Here is a 23,218-nt window from a genome sequence, read left to right on the forward strand (position 1 = left end):
TGGGATGCCTCCCCCAGAGAGGAAAGGGCCACCCAGTCCAATACACTCCACACCACCCACTGCTGAGGTTGTGAGGAAGAAACAGACACAGAGGGTAGCCTTCCAATGCCTCTCTGTCCCTTGAGCACTTTGGATCCTGTAAAGGGAAGGACTGCTGGGTCATCAGAGCTCATCTGAGCTCAGCCCAGAACACCCGAGATAATCTCCCCTGCCACGCATGCCCTTTTAGTTCACTACTGGTCTTCAGTTACTCCCCTATCCGGACTCTTGCTGCCAGCGTGAGAACCTAGAACAAATGAAGTGGAGCCATATGCAGTTACCATGTCATTTATATCACAGTTTCTAGATTCAGCAGCTTATCCACATGTTACTAATTCTTTTCGAAATCCTACGAAGGTATCAGTATTATTATTTTGAACAATTATCTTGCGATTTATCCACATATTTAACTCTGTGCCCTACCTTCCTTCCTGCGTCTCAGACCCTGCAGTTCCTACAATTGCTGTTTTTGTGCTCAGGACACATCCTTTGACCCGTGTTGACCCACATAGTAGCCGTTAGTCACATGTGGTTATTTAAATTTAAGGTGATTTTTAAAAAGATTTTATTTATTTATTTATTTGACAGAGATCACAAGTAGGCAGAGAGGCAGGCAGAGAGAGGCGGGGGGAAGCAGGCTCCCTGCTGAGCAGAGAGCCTGATGTGGGGCTCGATCCAGGACCCTGAGATCATGACCAGAGCCGAAGGCAGAGGCTTAACCCACTGAGCCACCCAGGCGCCCCAAAGTTAAGGTGATTAACATTAACATTAACATGGGGTTCCCCAGTCAGAGTAGCCACATCTTACATGCTTATTGATAACCACATGTGGCTATCATCGTAGAAATTTCTACTGAGCTGTGTTGCTTTAAAATGTCATCAATGAAGATCTCCATGTGCAGACGTACTCACTTTTTGTTATCCAAAGTGTCTTCCCTTCGAAATCCCTTTTCACAAATCTCCTGAGTGTAGGATTCTGGGTTGAATCCCTGCATTTGCATATAACAAGGGTAGGGAGGTGCTTCTGTAATCCTGCAGCTGAGAAAACCAAGGTCAGGGTCCTTCTCCCTAAATCTGATCCCTGTGTGCAGCCCCAGATGAGGCTGGAAATCAGGGCCTGGCCCGGCCGGCTCCTGCTCCTGTGACCTGGATGACCGGATCTGCGGCTGCTGTTACTCCCCTGTAACCATGAATGAAGTGGCTCCCACATCATTAGCTTGGGTGTGAGATGATAATTAATGAGTTACTTTCAGTTAATGAATCTTTCCCATGGGGCCTGAACTATCAGAGTCAACTGTTTATATCGAAAAAAGATACCCGAATAACCACTTTCATTCCCACTTCGGTTTACTTTGTATGTATGAGATCTCCAAAGCCTCAGCTGACTCAATGGAAGCAGTAAACTAACAGACTCACTGTGGGTTAGGGGCCGCGCTAAGCCCTCCCAAGGGTTAGGTCAGTGCTTATGAATACGTTCATCCTCCCAAAAGTGTCATAATACTCGTACGTGGGTTTAAGTAGCCCGAAGATCTAGCACTAATGACATTTTTGTTCAGCTGTAGTATTTTCAGCGTGTACAGAATCTGCCAATGCCCCAGACCTTGAAAACAAGCCCGTGGTCTCCAGGGAAGCCGTGGACACATATACGCACCAAGTCCATTTCTTCATTTGGAACGCAGACCACTTCATGTTTATCACTATCTTCCTAATTCTTCCTTCCATGTTGCCACAACTGACGAGCCAGGCTGGCGTAAACGAGACCGCCAGGACCACAGAAAGCACCCAGGGACTCCTTAAACAAGTTAGTTAATGCACTGCCAACAACAGATTAAGCAACCCAATAAACGTGTTCATTCACTATGGGTCCACAGCCCTCTGTGTGGGACGACGGTCCACGGCCCCCGTGTGGGAAGACTATTTCAACATTTGAGTCGCATCGTCACTGTCAGTTTATACTATACTATACAGTTTATACTATACAGGAAAGCACATCCATTGCATTTTGTCCTCCTTCAGGGCAAGAATCATGATCTTTATATTTTATCCTTAAAAAATCCATGGAAAACAATTATCCACCAGATGTTCTGTAAGGAAAGAAAACAAACAAACAAAAATTCCAGAAGTGCTGATTATTCTAGACGCACGGAAGGCCCAACATGTTTTTCTCTATGGCTACATAATGCCGGGTGGTAGTGAAGGGGGCTTTCCTTCATCATGGAGTAAGCAAGGGTTCTGAAGTTCTAGTCCCAATAGTAAGTGTTAATTATGTACTATTTTCCTTTACCATTTGGAAATAAATCTTGGAGAATTATTATCTTTGAACATTTATTTCATAGAAAGATGTTATTTGCAAACTGGGATTTGTACATTTATAGTGCTCTAGAAACCCAGATCCGGGAGGAAATCTTGTGTAACCTGTTTTGAGTACATAGTAAACATTCAACAAATAACTTACTGAATGTTAAATTTCGTTCTCTGGCAAAGGTATAAATACCTACATTCATAGGTACTTTAAGTTGTAGTAGTCAGTAAATATTAGGCACTTTATGTTTTACTTTGTGTTTGATAGTTTAAACACCATCACAAATCATATTAACAGAGCATAGTACCCTCTATATGCAGCAGAGATAAAATGATACACACACCACAACAGAATATATGCATTTGCACAATTTTTAATATTTTAGGGGAAAAACAATATAATTTCATAGTTCAAATTCCATTCGATTTCTCTTAAAAATATTTTCCTAATTTAATTCAAAAAGGTTATTTCATTAACAAATAAGCAGGTAAAATTTACAAATCAGTAAAGTGGGTGATACGTCACTGCAGTTTGGTACAAATATTTTGTTTTCTCTTTTAAAAAGAGAACAGAGTACAGTGAATTTCACTATCTATAAATCTGCAAAATGCCAGCTACCAAAGTGAGGAACATTTCCGGAACTTACCATGATCATTTGTTAAAGTTGTAGTGATTTCAGGGTGTTAACAGTCAGCTGTGCATTAACTAGAACCTATCGTTTTTGTGCTGAATCCTTCTCCACTCTGCATAAGCCTTTTGTGGGGGAAAAAGTATGTATCATTCACCAAAGTAGGTTCTTCGTATATTACTCTATTGAGACCCTAAAAATCCTTCATTCTTCACTTAAAGAAACTTTAATGTAGTACTATGGTAGATTAACCTTCACATGATTCCCATGATCTCAGCCTGCTGGTTCGAGTCCTTCTGTGGTCCCCTCCTCTTCAGTGTGGGCAGCACCGAGGACTTGCTTCTAACCAACTGAATTTGGCAGTGGGGATGGGCCCTCACTCCCAACATCATGTTACAGTGTATAAAACTCCCTCATGTTAGCAGACTTGCTCTAGAGTCTCTGTCTCTCTCTCTCTCTCTCTCTCTCTCGCTGGTCTCAAGCAGAAGCAGGCTTCCAGGAATCTCCCATCAGTAAGGAATGGAATGCTGCCCATAACCGTAAGACCGAGGACTTCCCCAGCTGAGTCTCTGGATGAGGACATGGTCCTGGGTGATGCCTCAAAGCAACCTTGCAGAAAACACAGTAAACCCGTGCCCAGCTCCTGATCCACAGAAACTATGAGATAATATATTGTGGTGACTTGTTAAACCTCATAGAAAACTAATATGAAACCATAAGAAAAAAGGGTAGGTGGTTTTTTGGTTTTTTTTTTTTTTTGTTTTTTGTTTTCTTTTGAGAAAAGACTTAGTACAGAGGATATCTTTTTCTATTGTTTAAAAAAATCAGAAAAATAGGCATATGCTCGAAGGTCATAGCAAGGCTCGGTGTATGGAGTTCTGGGTCGTCCTGTTGTGGTCAAAGGAAGCAACGTGATTCCTGGCAGGCACGTGGCAAGTGGCTTATCAAGACCGTAGCACATTTCACTTAGAAATGGCTAGTGAGTGCAAATGGTCGGCTCGGTGCAATTATCCTCTGACCCCTACCACAAAAGTCGTTACTGGAACAATCCCTGTGGTTAATACAAATTCTTTGAGCCTCGAGTATGCAAATATCCCCGAATATGAAATGAACTGGTTGATTCTGGGTGCTCTGATGGATGACTCTGACTCCGAGATCCTAGATTCCTGACCAGAATGACAGATTGGGTCCAGATCCTACAACCTGCATTTCCCCTGGCATCAGCACCCTTCCCCTGATGTTCCAAACAGTGACTAGACTGAAATGGTATTTCAGGAGATGGCTTGCCTAGATCACTCGGAATTTAGAAAAAAGAAATGGAGAGCTTTTGTTCAAAATAGGGCTTTCCCCAAGTAATGAAAAGACAGTCGCAAGACATCCAGTTGTTGTGACAACCTTCAGAACAAGAGAACCACAAGACTGCAAAGCATCGTGACCACAGCACCCCACATTTGAAAGAAACAAATTTAGGATTAAGTTCGTTCGGATGAAAGGGAGGAAGGATACATTCGCAGTGTTAAGACAGAGTTTATACCTGGGCACTACTTCAGTTAGAAAATATACATGTTGGGGAGATCGTCAGCTGATCTTCATCATAATTTACAAAGATTAAAATGACGAATTACAAAGAAAAAAAGGCAAAGTAGCACAGACTAGAACACTTTACGCGCTTTGCTGCCTATGAATTTTTCTGTTCTGTAAATGAACCGAATACTACAATTTCATAGCTGATGTTCATTTTTCATTTCATCACTAAAAATGTATGCAAACTGACTAAAAAGAGACAGATCATAAAAACAATCGGCCAAAAAAAAAAGTTTTTTTCTAGGTCGCTAGTGCACTTTTGGCCCATGGGCTCTGGTTCACACGAAGATAGAAACACGCTCCAAGACCATTGGAGAAGCACTTCCCGGCTTAGAAGCATCCGCAGGTGATCGATAAAGGAGGCAAAACACACATTTGCACGCAACACACAACACTAGGGTCCAATTTTGACTTTTATGAACTTCCGGGTCTCATTTTTAAGAGAGTAGGACCACAGCTCACATCCTTGTTCTCACTTCAAACCCAAAGTCATTATGCAAACCACGTGTGAATTTTCAACAATCGGGCCAGAGAGTCAGACATCGCCACACAGGGGTTAATGGGCACAGCCGAGTCCTTCTACACACACAGGTCATGAAGCAGCACCGAGCAGAGCCTCCCAGGACCGCATGCAAGCAAGCTGATGGTGCTGCAGCACGGCCACCTGTCTGGGGGATGGGGGGGAGGGCTTCCTCCGCTGGGAGCCGCCACTTAGCGAGAAAGTCCAGTCACCAAAGCCCAAAGTGAGCCGCCGCTGCCCTTCAGAAGAAGTACTCTCTCTGGCTCTCAGTGACTGAGCTTTGCACGTTGACCTCACTCTTCAGAGCCGTCTCAGTGCTGTCTCCAGCCGGGGGAACATTTGACTGATTTTTTTGGTACAACCACCTCTGTTGATAAATGCGTGCGGCTACGGCGGTGAGACACAGCAAGACAAATACCACCACCACAATCACACCTGGTGAGAGAAGGCGGAGGCGCAGTCAGAACACAGACTTATAACGTGAAGGATTCACGTAGCTGATAGCAAGCTCATGTACATCACACATGCATCATCAGGAAAGTGGGCACTGGCCTATTGGAACACTGAGTTTACTTCTAAGTCCACACGTCCTTTGGATACAGCAGTTTTATGCTTTTAGGTTAAAGATCTATTGGCCTGGCTTTCACTTGGTGCCCTCCTGTTAAAATTCAGCACCACAGCGTGGCCTCTAGGTCATGCCCCCACTTCATTCTAACAAGCGAGCACGTTTTCATTATTTTAAAAGGATGGAGTGTATAGACTTGTCGTGGAGTAATTAAATGCTCATGTACAAGTACATTAAGAAGATCTGCTGCTGACGTTCTGCTGATTAACAGTTCTGTGGTGAGTACACCAGTTCCTTCTATGAGGCTAGAAGAGTCTTATGTGTTCTCTGCTGCTGGGGGCCATGCCTTGTGCGGGATCCCCTTCAGGTGCTTGTGTGTAGGGTCTGTGCTGTGCCTTGGTTATGTGATTATGGTATGTGAGAAGGTAGCACCTGTCTTACGGGAGCATCCCTCTTCCTGCTGGCAGTAAGGGGGCAGGCAGTCATGGTGGGAGTCCATATAGGAATCCCTACATGGCACAGAACTACAGGCAACCTCTAGGTGCTAAGGGCAGCCAGCAACAATCAAGACACTCTCGGCCCTACAGCTACAAGACTCTGGATGCCGTCAACACCCACGCAGAGAAGGAAGTGGATCCTTCCCCAGAGGAATCTCCAGATGAGACCTCAACGCTGGCTGACACCTTCATTGCAGGCTTCTGTGACACTGAGCAGAGGACCCAGCTAAGCTCTGCCCAGACTCCTGACCCACAGAAACCCGGACATACTAAAAGGGAGTTGGGTTAAGCTCTACGTGGGTGGTGATTTGTCAGGCAGCAGTAGATAACCGATATACCACTGTATTAAAAATTTGTAGAAAGAGAGACAATGTTCAGCGACAGGGAAAGTAGATTATTTGACATCTTTTGCTGGTAATACTTTAAGTACTGAAGTGTTAGCTGTGTCAGTGTTTCTCAACTTTGGCTGCACGGCAGACGATAGCTCAGAATCTTCGGTGGGAGGCTTGGACACCAGTATTGTTTTAGAAGTTCCTCTGATTTTTTTCAAGGGCTGCCAGGGTTGGGATGGTCAGATGAGGCCTAGAGGGGTTTGCTCAAGCTGCCATATTCATTAAAGAATGAGTGTTAATCCATACCCAAACAGGGAGGTACCAAAAAAGCATTCATCAGTCAAACACTTTTAAGATGACTGACACAGGCAATATCAATTGATATTCCAATTAACAAATGTTAGAAAATGCATTACTGTTTAGTTAACTGAATCCAAATTTGTGTTGTTAAATGAAGGTTCTTCACTATGCTCTGGGACAGAGATAAAGAGCATAACGGAGCCCAACAGACTCGCAGCTCAATGGGTACCTCTGGTCACAGGGATTCCTGAGCAGATGCTCAGAGCCTCTGGGGAGATTCTTAAATACTAACAAGTACAACAGTCATCACGTTCACTACACTTTGCACCTCACCTGACAACAAACAGTTGCCGCTTTAATTACTCTTAAGTTTTGTTACAGGACTTCGCTTTGAAGAGCTACATTGTATCCAATTTTAGTGTCAGGGACAGGAACTCAGTAACAGTGATCAGGCCACCTGATTATCCAGTCACTGTCCCCATTACCCTCAAACACCCAGGATGTTATTGTGTATGTAACTGAGTACTAGCTTGTTTGTTCTGTGAGACTTGGTAGGGTCCTAGAGCAACCTCTGTCTTCATCCGCTCTCTGAGGAGGCTGAGATGATGTGACTAACGCATCTGATGTCTTCCATAACCTTCCTTTCAGCAATACCAGTGTGAATGTGTTTGTGACAAACACTTAGGTCTGTCTGTCTCTCCATCCATCTACACATCTGTGTCCTTCTCTACCTGTCCATCAACACGATGGATCCCGTGGCAAGAAACGCTCTGTGATCTCCGGTGTACCAGGTTTGAGCATGATTTAGGTTAATTCTCCTTCCTGTATTGTTCCCTTTGTTTGCAAGAGGAGAGGTGATGGAGCGCAGCACGTGGAGAAATCCACCTGCCGGGGTGGTTCTTTAAGCGGACTAAGTACTTTACGCGTGGTGCGGTCTGTGGTCATTCGGACACAGGCTGAGGACTCCACCCAGGACTCAACACTGCAGCTCAATGTACTTGGCAGTAGACGCACCACGCAGCACACAGCCACCGCACAGATCGAAGGCAGAGCCACGTGAGTTGCAGGGGCCGTAACCTGAGTTGTTACCTCCCTCACACCCCATGTACTCTGATTCTCCCTCCCGTCTGTCGGGAGCCAAGCAGGATTTCTCAGGAGAATAATATAGGTGCAACTTACTTACTTTGTACAACTCGCCAGTGATATTTAACCAAAGGCGATAAAGCCCCAGAGACCACGCCTTCTGTTCTAGCACCAACCTGTTTTGCATGTTTGGACTTTGATTCCTATTTCAAAAACATGAATCACATTTAAGTCGATTTATTTTAAATCAGCTTTTGCTTTATACTGAAGTCTTCTCATTCAAAATAAATGAGAACAGCTCAGGATTAAGACTTGATTTGTAGGGGCGCCTGGGTGGCTCAGTGGGTTAAGCCGCTGCCTTCGGCTCAGGTCATGATCTCAGGGTCCTGGGATCGAGTCCCACATCGGGCTCTCTGCTCAGCAGGAAGCCTGCTTCCCTCTCTCTCTCTCTCTGCCTGCCTCTCCGTCTGCTTGTGATCTCTCTCTGTCAAATAAATAAAAATAAAAATAAAAATAAAAAAAAGACTTGATTTGTATTTTAACACAAAAGTATTCCTTTTAGGTGTACATTATAAATAACACGTATGTTTCTTTGTTCCTAGAGTTGTGAAATCAGAAGATCATATGCCTCATTCATTAGAAAAACAGAAGTGGTTAAGATAAGAATGGGCAAGTTCACATTCTTACACAGATTTGGTCAGCACTTGAAAATGTCTGAGTACCTTCCTAATAGTCTGGAGAAAACTGGCATCTTGATGAACAGAAACCCAATGGGCAGATGCAGTCTGGTCTGCCTAAGAAGCGGACACCCACTTGCATCCCCCAGCTTGGGGATGACCTCCCTTATCTGGAATAGCCATGGGAAGGAGAGCAGCTCACTCCCTCCTAGCCCACAGAGTTTGCAATGGGTACATTCCAGTAGTCTAAGTAAATAAATGTAAGCGTTCCCTGAATCATAAGCAGGAGACTTGAATATTCATTTTTTAAAGCAGGCCTAAATAAATTCTGTTTCAGAGAATACAGTGGGAGATATTTAAGATGGAACTACCTGTACCTCTTCAAATATATGTAAGTACATAGAAAATATCAATATACATTATATGTGAATACATATGTAAATACACATATGGTTTATCTATAGGACTTTGCTTTAAAGAGCTGTGTTATATCCAGTTTCACCGTCACATATAGAACACATGTGACACTGAACGTGTATATATAATGCAAATATATGTGAATAGTTACATTTAGAAACACAAATAAATATATGTAAATCTAAGATAGGACTGACACCAGGAAACAGGTCTGTATATTTATGTTTAGAAAAATCTTTAGGGGCGCCTGGGTGGCTCAGCGGGTTAAAGCCTCTGCCTTCAGCTCAGGTCATGATCCCAGTGTCCTGGGATCGAGTCCCGCATCGGGCTCTCTGCTCAGCGGGGAGCCTGCTTCCTCCTCTCTCTCTGCCTTCCTCTCTGCCTACTTGTGATCTCTGTCTGTCAAATAAATAAAATCTTAAAAAAAAAAAAGAAAAATCTTTAGGTTTTCTATCTTTATGTTTATGAAAATGACAACTTGCCTAGTTTAGGTGGTTCTAAACTCACTTAATGCTTTACTTTTAATATTATTTTTAAAAGTTTTGGGCGAATGGACTGAGAGGTCGTGACTATTTTGGATCAAGGAAGTAAAGGTGAATATGTCATTTACGTACATGTGTATATATGATCTCCTGAGAGATATGAACGGGTATTTTCAAAAGAAAAACCTTATTACTCTGTAGTTAGGCAACTATCCTCTAAAGAGCGTCTCCGTGCAACCATGGGTTCCCTCCACTCAGCCCCACTCAACCCCGGCAGAGGCCAACACGGGGGCAAGCCCGTGAAGAACACCCGCAAAGGGCTGTCCTGCCATTGACCTAGCCCCTCAGCTCGGACTCCCGGACACGGGTTTATGCCCGCGGTGACAGCAGCGCCGAGGACCAGGTCGTTCACAGCCCTGTTACCTCCGATGACAGCAGGGCCACTTCTGTCAGCGCTAACTAAGGGCTCTCCCCCATCTGTCGGTCCAGAGCCACCTACAGCAGAGAAAGGGAGAATGACAGAGGCAGAGGGAAGAGGACTTTGGCGACATTCGCAAACATCCGACAGGAGAGCAGAGCGCTGCGCGGGCGGAAAGGAACAGGAAACCCAGAGCAGAGCAGGGCAGGCGACCCCACAGAGGGCCTGGGCAGCCCCGGGGTGCAGACGGGGTGGAGGACCTCGGGCGGCGAGCGCGACTGCGGGCGGAGGGGCACGCACCTGCGCCACCTGCGAGCGGGCGGGTGGCCTCCCAAGCCGGGGCTCCGGGCCCCACGGCCTCAGCGCAGCGGGACGCGGCGGCCACGTGTCCGTGCACGGTGACCGCGACGGGGCCACCGGGGTGCAGCGCAGCCTTGAGCGGAGCGGCGGGGCCGAAGCGCACGGCCGACAGGCAGCCAGTGAAGCCGCGCGCGCTGGCCCGCAGCGTGTCCGGGTCCGCGCCGGGAGGCTCTGCGGACAGACAAGCGGGACACGCGTTAGGGCGCCGGGGGCGCAGGCCTGGCCCGCGTCTGCAGGCCACCACCAACCGACCCATCCTCCGAACCCTCGGCCCTTCCTTCCGTAGGGCAAGACAGGCAGGGCGGTCCCTGCGGCCCCCGCTAGTGACCGGCGGGCGCCAGCTCTGCCCTCGGGCAGGCCGAAGCGACCCCGGGTGCAGTCCCGCCCAACAAAGGATTCTACCCTCTGCCGTTGCGCGTTTCAGAGATCACGGCAGTATTTTGTAACAGGATCTGTGGCCGGTAATCGAGATGGCACAGTGAAATGTCACCCGCGCGGGGACAACAGTGCTCTGGGAATCGCTGGGGCGTTCTAACCTCCCCATTTACACTTGACTCTGGCCCCGTTCTCAGCCCCACAGAAGCCCCGCCCCAGCTGCGGCTGCTACCGGGGAACCCCACCTCCCGCGGCCTTTCGCCCGTCACAGCGGTAGGCTCTGTCCCCTTCCCGTAAGTCTGGGCTGGCTCCCCGTCCTGGCCCCCAACCTGGCTGGGATCTGACTGAGGCTGGTTAGCGGGAGAAGGGCCGCGACGGACCCACGAGAGCAGAGCACCAATCCCTTCAGTAAGAGGACGATTAGCCCCTACACTGCACTTGCTCAGGGCTCCCCAAATCCGACCGGGCCCAGTTACATGCAGGCTTCCGACGTTTCATGGATGCGCAGGGAAGCCGCCTCAGTGTGGGGACCCGCGGCATCTGCGTCTGACTCCCTCCCTGCTTCAGTGTGTCCACTGGCCGGCTGACATCTTCTCCTACCAACCATACACAGCAACCAAGAATCCACCCGGTGCCTTCCACAGGCCGGCCACCGTGTGGGGTCATTTGCAGAGCTGAGACTTTAATGCTCACAATGTAATACCGCCAGTGTTTTTATTCCTGCTGGAAGCCAGTTCACATTAAATTTCAGAAATGTCTGAATGTCTCTCACGGGGCGACCTGGATCCAGGCTGGTCACGGGAACCCCCTTTTCAACAGGATATTCTCTCTTTATCCTGCCAGTAGCTCTTGGACATGTTCGTAATTGCTCGCATTAAGGGATGGGTAAATGGGGATCGTTACACTATTTTTAGAATGAATGCTATACCTTCCATAGAATAGATCTAGCCCGACTCTACAAGTCTTTTTGGTTAGCGCGATAGCAGGTCTTTAAGTTCACCCTGAGAATCTCAGCTGTGATCCATCCCTCTTGATGTTGTGGATAAACTCTTAGGGGGTAGTGTTTGCTTCCTTTGAGTTTTTGAGGGGCGCTCTAAGTGCTATGTAAAAGACCTCTAAAAGCAACTAAAATGAGGGGCATGTTTACATTGCTACAATCCTAATAAACAACTCTCTGAAACACACAGCTCTCTTGGCCAGGCTGATTATATGACGCATCAAGGAGGCTTATGTATGATGAATTCCAGGTAGATTCTTACGGTGAAGTAAGCCAGCTGGAGAGAACTCAGTTGAATGATCATTTTAGATTAAAGAGCTCTTCTGGGGCACCCGGGTGGCTCCGTCGGTTAAGGGTCGGCCTTTGGCTCAGGTCAGAATTTAGGGGTCCTGGGATTGAGCCCCTTCATGCTCCCTACTCTGCGGGGAGTCTGCTCTTCCCTCTCCAACTGAAACCACTACCCCCAGCCCTTATGCACACTCTCTCTCCCTCAAATAAAAAATAAATTTAAAAAATTAAAAATAGAGTTCTTTAAAGGTCACTTTTTTTTTTGCATTCAGACAATATATATTCCATAAAGAAAGGCATCCTTACTTGAATATACTTAAGAGAATGTCAAGAAGAACTAAAACAGAAAACGCTATGATAGTAACATAGGACTGCCACAACACTAAAATACTAAAAACAAAAACAAAACACCGCAGGCCAATAAAAAGTCCCAGCCATTGAGCAAAAAGAGGAACCGGACAACACTCACTTTCCTGGTCAAAGTCTAACATGAGCGCTACCAGGCTAGGGTCACAGAATCAATCCTGGGCAGACATGTATCTTACTAACTAATTGGACTAACTTTGTGAAATTCATTTTAAAGATAAATAAAAATGTCTATAGGCAGTGCTATTATTCAAGAAAGGAATGCCGGTAGAACACTGTATTGCAGTCAAGAACTTGTACTTGACATTTATACGTACTTGAGGATTGTGGGTATGGGCATGTGTGGGTGGGCTCACGTGTGCCCATAGCCTGTTATTAACCCCATAGCTGTAGCCATGACTTTGTATGCATACAGGGTACCAAGATGCATGCAAGTTAATGGCTCACTGCTGCCTGCTGCCTTCATATTTTCCATCCTGAGGTCATGCTTGTGATTCGTGTTTTCACTGGAATAATCTTCTAGTATTTTCCTCAGATGGGAGGCATGGTCCATATTTAATCTCCATCTTTCCTTGTTACCCAAAATATCTTTTTTTAACCTTGTCAAATACATTATATATTAGATATTTGCATTGTGGCTCATTCCTCAGCCATACTAACGATAATCCACATCATTTTTTTTATTCTGCTATAACAAATGAGAAGTTAGATGCTGATGCCAAAATCATTATTTTTTCATTGTAGTAACTTCTGTCTAGAAAGTTTGGAGGATTTTTCTCTGTGGGTTTTGCAATTCGGAAATTTTCCCAGTTGTATGTCTTTTCTCATCGGAATTGATGAGTTCTTTCAATCTGCAACTCCAGTTTTCCTTTAGCTCAGAGAATTTTTTTTCATGAATAATTACTGTCTTTGCTTCCAGTTCTGTTTATGGATCTCTAATTATCCCCGTTAGGTTTTCTCCTATTTTCCCTTCTAATTTCTCTCTCTTAATCTTTTTTTCTCTGCGGTTTGAGATAGCCCATCTCTGTAATATTCCAGGCCACTGTCTAATGAGAACCAGTGATGATTCTCTCCTTCAAATAACCCTGTGAAATTGTGAAAACCCATATTTGCTTTAACCCCCAGAGTTGGTGTGTGACTTTTTCAAGTGTCCTTGAGTGCCAAGTTTCATCGCAGTTGTGTTCTGTCCTCTTTAATGGCAGAATTGATGTGGGAATTTTGATGTGGGAATTGTAGTTTTGTCTTCAGTCCTCCTCCCCGTCTTCTTAGGAGCAACATCATCTTTTTAGCTGTTGATTTATCATTCCGCTAGTGAGAACTCCATGGCTGAGGATCTTAGATGGTATGGGGGTCCTGGCAAGCTAGAGGCTGCATCTTTTCTGCCCCATACCCGGCAGCGGACCTGCAGGCTCATGATCTGGCCCCAAACAGAATGTAGGAAGAAGTCTCTCTCCCTTACCATGGCAGAAGGAACATGGCCCAACCATCCAGCCCATCCCCTACTCCAGGAGGGGCACTGAGGATAGGTATAACCATGCTTAGTAATTCTGACCTTCCCTCTGGAAGTCAAACTCTTTTTTTTTTTAATTCTAGATAAATGACATAATTAGAAATAGAGTAGAAGACAGACTTTTCCAGTCCATCTTTCCAACAATTCAGAGCCAGGGGGCCCAGATTTTCAGAGTGAGAAAGAAGTGAATGAATTATTCCTTCCTCCCTGAAACACATGCCCACTGAGCACCAGGCTCTCCCAGCGCTTGCAGCTAACACCAGAGAAGAAATCAGGGATAATCTGGGCCCCGATGTGCCCAGAGCGAGCAATGCTAGTAGGCACTTCCTGGAGCACTAGTCCTTGGTACATAATACAGACTCTTCGTGTAATGAAATTTCATACAAAATAAGTCATACATAAGTCATAAATAAGTCAGTATTTATCCTCATTTATCCTCATAAGTCATAAATAAGTCGGTATTTATCCTCATTTGTCCTCATAAGTCATAAATAAGTTGGTATTTATCCTCATTTATTTAGTATCATGTTTTCACCCATTTGTAGCCTGTGTTGCTACTTCATTACGTTTTATGGCCAATATTTCACTTTTGTTTGTGGCATACAGTGAAACACTGGCACAAAACGTAACGCTGTATCACTCAGTCGATAGTCACTGGGGTTATTTGCACGCTGGGTTGTTAGTGGAGAACACAGCTATGGGGACTTGCGTACACCTTTCGTGTCTGAACATATGTTTTCAGTTCTCTTGAGTATATACCTGGGAGTGGTCATATGGTAACTCTGTGTTTAACTTCCAGATAAACTGCCAAACTGTTTTTACACAGTGGCCACACATTTTACATTCCCATCACCAATGCACAAGCGCTCAAATTTCTCCCCCTCCTCCACTTGTTATGGTTTTTAGTGCTATCTTGTGGCTTAGATTTGCATTCCCTTATTGGCTAATGGTCTTGAGCCTCTTTTCATACTGGTCTTTGGTAAATCTTCTTCATGTCTTTGATTTCAGCCTTTGACCAGATCTTTTGACTGTTTTTAAATTGGGTCATTTGTCTTTTTGTTTGGTTGTGAAAGCTCGGTATATACTCTGCACAAAAGTTTCTTATGAAGCTGGAGCAAACAATCCTAAAATTTATATGGAATCAGAAGAGACCTTGAATTGTTAAGGAAATGTTGAAAAAGAAAAACAAAACTGGGGGCATCATGTTGCCTGATTTCAAGCTTTACTACAAAGCTGTGATCACCAAGACAGCATGGTACTGGCATAAAAACAGACACATAGACCAGTGGAGCAGAGTAGAGAGCTCAGATATGGACTCTCAACTTTATGGTCAAATAAAAATATACAGTGGAAAATATACAGTGGAAAAAAGACAGTCTCTTCAATAAATGATGCTGGGAAAACTGGACAGCTATGTGTAGAAGAATGAAACTCGACCATTCTCTTACACCGTACACAAAGATAAACTCAAAATGGATAAAAGACCTCAAAGTAAGGCAGGAATCCATCAGAATCCTAGAGGATACCATAGGCAATAACCTCTTCGATATCAGCCACAGCAACTTCTTTCAAGATACATCTCCAAAGGCAAAGGAAACAAAAGCGAAAATGAATTTTTGGGACTTCATCAAGATCAAAAGCTTCTGCACAGCAAAGGAAACAGTCAAGAAAACAAAGAGGCAACCCACGGAATGGGAGAAGACATATGCAAATGACAGTACAGACAAAAGGCTGATATCCAGGATCTACAAAGAACTTCTCAAACTCAACACACACAAAACAGATAATCATGTCAAAAAATGGGCAGAAGACATGAACAGACACTTCTCCAATGAAGACATACAAAAGGCTATCAGACACATGAAAAAGTGTTCATCATCATTAGCCATCAGGGAGATTCAAATGAAAACCACATTGAGATACTACCTTACACCAGTTAGAATGGCCAAAATGAACATGACTGTAAACAACATGTGTTAGAGAGGTTGTGGAGAAAGAGGAACCCTCTTACACTGTTGGTGGGAATGCACGTTGGTGCAGCCACTTTGGAAAACAGTGTGGAGATTCCTTAAGAAATTAAAAATAGAGCTTCCCTATGACCCTGCAATTGCACTACTGGGTATTTACCCCAACAATACAGATGTAGTGAAAAGAAGGGCCATCTGTACCCCAATGTTTATAGCAGCAATGGCCACGGTCGCCAAACTGTGGAAAGAACCAAGATGCCCTTCAATGGACGAATGGATAAGGAAGATGTGGTCCATATATACTATGGAGTATTATGCCTCTATCAGAAAGGATGAATACCCAACTTTTGTATCAACATGGATGGGATTAGAAGAGATTATGTTGAGTGAAATAAGTCAAGCAGAGAGAGTCAATTATCATATGGTTTCACTTATTTGTGGAGCATAAGGAATAACACAGAGGACTTGGGGAGATGGAGAGAAGGGAGTTGGGGGAAATCAGAGGGGGAGATGAACCATGAGAGACTGTGGACTCTGAAAAACAAACTGAGGGTTTTGGAGGGATGGGGGGTGGGAGTTTGGGTGAGCCTGGTGGTGGGTACTAAGGAGGGTATATATTGCATGGAGCACTGGGTATGGTACATAAACAATGAATTCTGGTAGACTGTAAAGAAATAAAAAATAAATAAATAAAATGTTATTTGTAAAAAAAAAAAAAATTTCTTATGGGATGCCCGACTTGTAAATGTTTATCCTCATTTTGTGGATTGCCTTTTTACTTTTTTAGTAGTGTCTTTTGAATTACTAAGGTTCTAATTTTGAGGAAGTCTGACTTATCTATTTTCCTCTTTCTGCTTGTGCTTTTAATAAACGATGATCTAACCCAAGGCTTTTGAGAAGCCTTCTCTAAGAAACCCATGCCTAAGCCAAGGTCACAAAAATGCACAACCATTGTTTGGTCTAAGAGTTTTATAAATGTAGCTCCTACATGGAGAAGTATCATTCATTTTGAGTTAATTTTTCTAAATGGTGTGAGGTAGGGTCAATGTCGCTTTTTTAACCTGTTGGCTCTGTACCATTTGTTCAAGACACTAGTCTTCCTCCACTGGATGGGCCTGGCACCCATGTCTAATGTCAACTGACAATGAATAGTTTGACTTATCAACTCTCAATCTACTCCTTTGGGCAATATGTTTGTCCTCATGCCAACAGCACACAGCTCTGACACCATGGTTTGTACCAAGTCTTAAAATCCAGGTGAGAGAACTCCAGCTTCACTCTTCTTTTGAAAATGGTTTCGGCCAATTGGAGTCCCTCGCAGTTCCATATGCATTTGGGATCGACTTGCCACTTGGACTTGGATCGGAATTGTACTGAACCTGTAGATCAATTTGGGGCGCACCACCACCTTAGCAATGTTAACACTTCCAGTCCACGAACACGGATGTCTTTCCATTTGTGTGAATCTTCCTTAATTCCTTCCAGCAGTGCTTCATAGCTTCCAGCATATGTCTCACACCTCTTCTGTTCAAGTTATTCCAAGGTATTTTATTCTTTCTGATGCTACTTTAAGTGGGATTTACATTTCGGTCTTCATTTCATTTTGTATTATTCATTGCTAGTATAAAAATACAATAAACTTCTGTATGTTGATCTTATATCCTTGCTCCAACTGTGAACTATCTCCATTAGCTTTTCTCATGGATTCCTTACAAGATCCCGTTCTCTACAAATAGAGATAGTTTTACTTCTTCCTTTTCATTCTGGATACTATTTACTCTTTTTTTCTTGCCTTGTAGCCCTCATTCAAACCTGTACTACAATCCTGAAGGAAGGTGGTGAGAGTAGACATCCTCATCTTATTCCTGATCTTAGGGAAAGATTTCTATTATTTTCCATTAAGTGTGATGTTAGGCATGGGGTTTTTGTAGCTGTCTTTTTTCATGTGAGGAGGTTTCTTTCTATTCCTACTTTGTTTTTCAGTTTTATTTTTTTATGAAAGCACAGTGGATTTTTTTCAAATGCTTTTTCTGTGTCTATTGAGGCAACCATGTGGTTTTTTTGTCCTTTATTCTATTAATATGCTATTTTATGTTGATTGTTTTTATCTGCTGACCCAACCTTAAATTCCTAGGATAAATCTTATCTGGTCACATATAACAATTTGTTTGTGTTACTGGATTAGATTTGCTAATATTTTGTTGAGGACCTTTTCATTTGTATTCATATTGCTGAAACTATATACACTTTTGGTGTCTTCCACCCTATGACTTTCCTCCCAAATGAGTTAAATTCTTAGACAGAGCAGAGCAAAGACAAAACATACGTCACAAAAGTCAATGGAGTTTTTAATATCCAATCTGTAGTCTGACCATGAGGGCATCAGTAAGTAACTCCCACATATTATTTATAACCCAGTTCTCATATATGGAGTTCCATTTCAATACAAGATCCTTCAGTGGGTTTCTTTTCCCCACTAAGGTTTATCCGCATGACTGTACTGACTTGAACTACCTTCAACGCATTGGACTCTTTCCCAGGAGGAAAGAGAAAGGCACATCTTTATTCTGCACCCTTCAAAACAGATTTTCGTTTTGGTATTTTGGGGATATTTGCTATTGCAAATGCACAAAAGACAAAATCCACAGAATACCATTTACACAAAAGTTTTTAGAGAAATAAAACCTAGTGAAAAGGCCAGGACACCTTACTGGGTTGTTCTATTTTAAAGCTCTCATACTTCAGGGTTATAGGCCACATCCGAGTCAAGACTAGACAGAAAATTAGAAACCTAACGATCTGCACTTAAACTAGGATTTTACTAAAATTATTTTATAGTAACCGGGAGCACTTGACCTGAGTAGTTGTCATTAATAAGACCACTGAAGAGCGGGAAAAGCAAGAGAATCCTGTTAATTTAGAAGATGGCCCTTAACCATTCCTCCCAAAGCGTATTAGGGTAAATAATAATGATGATAAAGGAGATCCGTCATGAACTCTCCTTTATTCTTCATGTTCCCTATTGTACTGAGAGCGCTTTGAGGGCACAATATGTCTTGTTTCTATGATTCAAAATGCCCAGGGAAGTATAAGTGCACATCAGGGACCCCCAGAGTTTTTTTACTGAATGGACAGGTTGTTGAGTCAAAGGAGCTCACCAAAAATAAGCGGAGGACAGCCTGCCATAGCTCGGGACAACTGTCTTTGGAAAATGAATGGCTCTTCACTAGCCAGTCTGTTGGTCTATTTTACTGCAAGTTTACGAAAGGAAGCTCAGCTTCTATTTCCCAAATTTGGACACAAAATAGTCATCTTCTCATAGTTACTAACTGGTAAGTAGAAGTTATCCTGAAATAAAATTACCCAAAACAGGAAAAGTTTTATTAGCCTTTGATCAAGATGAGTACCTCTAGGTACAGATGAGATGAATATTTATAATTTTATTAGACTCAGTTGCTTCAGGCAATAAACTTCATTGCTGAAATTCAACTTCAATTTCTACAGCCTGAGAGAGATGCTTTTTGACTAGACCATTCTTGAATAGAAACATTAAAATCTTTGATTTCGTGCTACTGCTCTCTACGTATGAACTTCCAGGAAAATAAAAATGTATATGATAAAATGTATTATTCTCCTTTTTTATTAAAACGATTCCCTTTATATAAGGCAGTTTAGTTATTAAATCAGTTTCCATAATCCATGACCTATCTTTTTACAGATAATACATCCAAAGCTAAATTGTCTTTAAAAATGTTTGTCAATTTCACGCTTCCTGCTGGGAACTTCCTACCTTGTGCCACAGTCACCTCTGAACCTGCCTCATCTCTCCTGTCAGAGCCAGAGTCACTGAGGGCAAGCAGTTAGTTGTGTGTGGTGTGTTCCTTTTGTTCCTTGACCCTATCTGTCCTCCCGGCTGGGAAGAGTGCCCACAGAAACCTGCTCCAGCAGCAAAGGAGGGATGACTCTGCTGGGGGCAGGCGGGGCCATCGCTGCACTCACAGACTGCACCTGCACGTAGGTAAGCTGAGCTCTGAGGCTTGCATACCCCTAAAATTATCTACTCCTCACTCTGTTCAAGCCATGAATGGTAACTGTCAGGCCAGAGAGTGGAGCTCAGCAGCACATAAAAAGGGAGCAAATTCTTTTCCACTTGGATATTAAAAATTCTTTTCCACTTGGATTGTATAAAAAATTATACTATTCAGCTGACAGCCAAGGATGGGGTTCCATCCCACTGTTCTGTGAAACTCAACTAGGCTCTGACTTTTTAGGAACTTCATAACCTCTTCCCGCTAATTGTATACTGTTAGTCTCATGGGTCAAAGCCAGAGGAGAACGTTATCTCTTTCCATTGTTTTCCCAGTTCTTGTGGTTTTTCTATACTATGTCACTGTTTTTGTTTGGTTTGGTTTGGTTTTGGTTTTGGTTTTTAAATTTACTTGACAGAGAAACAGTGGGAGACGGAACACAAGCAGGGGGCAGAGGAGAGGGAGAAATTGGCTTCCCACTATGCAGAGAGCCCAATGCAGGGCTCGATCCCAGGACCTTGGGATCATGACCTGAGCCGAAGGCAAATGCTTAACAACTGAGCCACTCAGGCAAACCTCCCCTACCCCCCCCCCTTTTTTTTTTGTGCCACGTTCTAAATAGAATTAAAAAAAAAAACTTACTGGGTGTTGTATCTAACTGATGAATCACTAAATTCTACACCTGAAATTAATATTACACTGTATGTCAGCCAACTCGAATTTAAATAAAAACTTTTAAAAAAAAGAATAAAAAAAATCTACTCATATCACAAAAACATGGATGTCCAGAAACGCCTAGAAAACACACCTGAAGTGACACATTGGAGACTGAGCTGTTCCCCTCCCTCTCCCACAGGCTGTTTGAGCTACAGACTTCTCCCAGTGCACGAGGGGAACAACTGTGCTCGTCTGCATTCCTGTGGCAGCTGCTGGAGGCCCACACTGCACATGCAGAGTGGGCAGGAACGGCGAGCCACAGCTAAGCCTTTCTGCCAACACATCATGGGGCCCAACTCTTTATCCACACTAAGGCCCAGTTAGAAATCAGGACCACCTCTTCGGCCCAAAGTTGGTATCCATTACATGATGCCAAGACTACGTTTTCACAGCAAAGAACCCTGAGACCCTGCTTCACTGGCTTAACCTGCACCTGTAACTCCCAGGACCAACACGAAGCTTCCCGTCCCCTCTACCATCTAAACGATATGCATCTGCGTTTACCATTTACAAGGGCATGCTGCGATCTGCCCCATTTCCTCTGAAAAATAAGAACTCATAATCTTATTGCCCATCATCTTTTAGAAAAATGTCACCATTTTAACAGTCACTGTGCTTCTCACCCTATTTTGAACATGTGCTCCTGGGCTGTCTCTAAATCTCCAGTGTCTGTAGGATGTTCTATGTGTAGGGGACGGAAGAAATGATCAAAGAATCAAGGTACAAATGGCTGAAAAGGTAGTAAAGAGTCCATGAATTATCTCCGACTAAGCACAGCCAGATGAGTGTCACGTACCAGAGCAGGAATTCTACCCAAGACCACAAGAGGATTTCTCCCAAACAGCTTTAAATATCGACAGCTCATACAGTTTACAATATAAACAATCAAAAGGAAAAAATACCTTCCAAACTTTATTTTTATTTCAATTTAATTCTTGGTGACAAGGGGGAAAACAAAGGCATAAATAATTTGATGCTTAAGTAGTCTGGTATGCTTTTACTCTGCTACTTTTATGGAGAATAACTCACAGCCCTGAAGGGTATGGGGGGTCTTCAGATCCTGACCTTCCAAGGGTAGCTGGGAGCACTGAACACACCTCGGAGCAGGGCCCAGCCTACCGCCCAACATGTACTCACTTGCTCAAAGAAAATGTAAGTCCTTTCTTCTCGTAAATGTAAATCTGTATTTACTGTTGGGTGACTTGGGCATTTGACCCCTGATTAATATACAATTTGTGAACATGACACCTGCTTTGATTTTGCCTTTACTCAATTGTTATAAAAATACCAAGTTTCATTCTGCTTGATTGCCAAGCGAGAAGGCACGTGTGGAGACACTTCTCAGGGGTCACTGTGGCTCACCAAGCAGACAGCCCTCGCTGGTGACTACAGGCACACTCGGACAAAGGGGCTGCTTCTACCTTGATTGTCACTTGCTGGGAAACCATGAATATGACAAGGAGCTTCTTCCAGCCTCATGAACCCTTCCCGTGTTTGCAACCTGACACTTCTGATCCATGTCGGGGGTTGGGGGTGGGGGGACGATGCTCTTTCTGACACTTACCTAAAATTGTCCCCAACATAAGGGATTTGACAGCATTGAATTCTGTCCCTGACGACAGGACGACTTGTCTCCTTGAATTCTGGTTAACCTATTAAATATTCCACGAGAAGCACACATCAAAATGGCGAGTAATTGTGGTGATGAGAGAATGGGAGTCTGAGGGAGACCAAGGAAAGCGGTAAAAACGAGCCATACGTTCGGCTGTCACAAAGGAGAAACGGTTTCACAGCAACTGTTTTAACAGCTCGGATTTCACACGACCCCATTGCCTATTCTTTTCCCTTTATTTGTCGTCATGGTTTAGGGATCCGTAATCGCTGCGACCCACAAAGAAATGCAATAAGCGATTTCAAACCCTAAAGCTTTTGCTTATTTTAAACAGAAATTAGTACACAAGCCACAAAAGGTATTACTGGCAGAGAGTCAATATACAAAGGTTATTCTTCAAAACCCAGTGACAATGAATAATTGAAACACGGAGGCTTTTAAAAAATGTATTCCCACTTTCAGCAAAATCGTGCTTTTCCCCTTGTGTTTACATTTCTGCCGCTTTTGCTCTTTTGTACTCAGATGGAAGTAGGCTCTCATTCTCATCAGAACGTCTCCAGTAATCGCTGGGAGAAACTGGGCAACATTCCCCTACCGAGGAGGACAGCTTGGCATTTCCAGCGGTCAGATATTAACAAGAACCCTGTCAGCCTCTTGCTAAACAAACAAACGACATTGCTAAAGAAAACACTTTGACTACGTTTTCTGTCCCCAGGACTTTTTGGGAAGACTGCTGAACGTGTATCTCTTTTACTAGGATTTATTCTCAAAGCCTTGCTGGAGGTCATACACTGAATGCCACAGGTTTGATTACTCTTGCTGCTGTGACTCTACCCCTTACCTCTACAGCGACCACCGCCGCTTCTCTGTGAATCGTCACCTGGTGAAGCTGCCCATCAGCGAAGTTTTTAAAACCAAAGTTAAAAACATCAGGTTCTTGGTGCCTGTCCAGCTTATACCTGATCTGCAAACTTCCTAAACAAAATTTTAAAAATGACATTTTTAACTAAAATGGAATTTTATAAAAACCGTCAACACAGGTTCTAAAGCACATTTTGTTTTTATTTATTTCCTATAATTTGAATTTATTGAGTATTTGCTTAAGGACACCGAGAGTCTCTATTCCTGGAAGAGTGATCATTTATGTGCTATTCC

General features: G+C 43.7%; 1 protein-coding gene across 1 annotated transcript in view; it reads right to left on the reverse strand.

Moving 5' to 3' along the window:
* Positions 1 to 4,274: 4,274 nt before the first annotated feature.
* Positions 4,275 to 23,218, reverse strand: part of LOC125080705 (contactin-associated protein-like 3) — a 202,819-nt gene continuing 183,875 nt past the window's right edge. The window contains exons 20-24 of the mRNA XM_047694676.1: positions 22,905 to 23,038; positions 22,016 to 22,103; positions 10,144 to 10,374; positions 9,849 to 9,920; positions 4,275 to 5,507 (exon numbers count right to left, since the gene is read on the reverse strand). Coding sequence (XP_047550632.1) covers positions 5,314 to 5,507; positions 9,849 to 9,920; positions 10,144 to 10,374; positions 22,016 to 22,103; positions 22,905 to 23,038 — 719 coding nt within the window. The 3' untranslated portion in view covers positions 4,275 to 5,313. The remainder of the gene's footprint in view (positions 5,508 to 9,848; positions 9,921 to 10,143; positions 10,375 to 22,015; positions 22,104 to 22,904; positions 23,039 to 23,218) is intronic.

The sequence above is a fragment of the Lutra lutra genome, chromosome 11, assembly GCF_902655055.1.
Source record: "Lutra lutra chromosome 11, mLutLut1.2, whole genome shotgun sequence".
Classification (NCBI taxonomy): domain Eukaryota; kingdom Metazoa; phylum Chordata; class Mammalia; order Carnivora; family Mustelidae; genus Lutra; species Lutra lutra.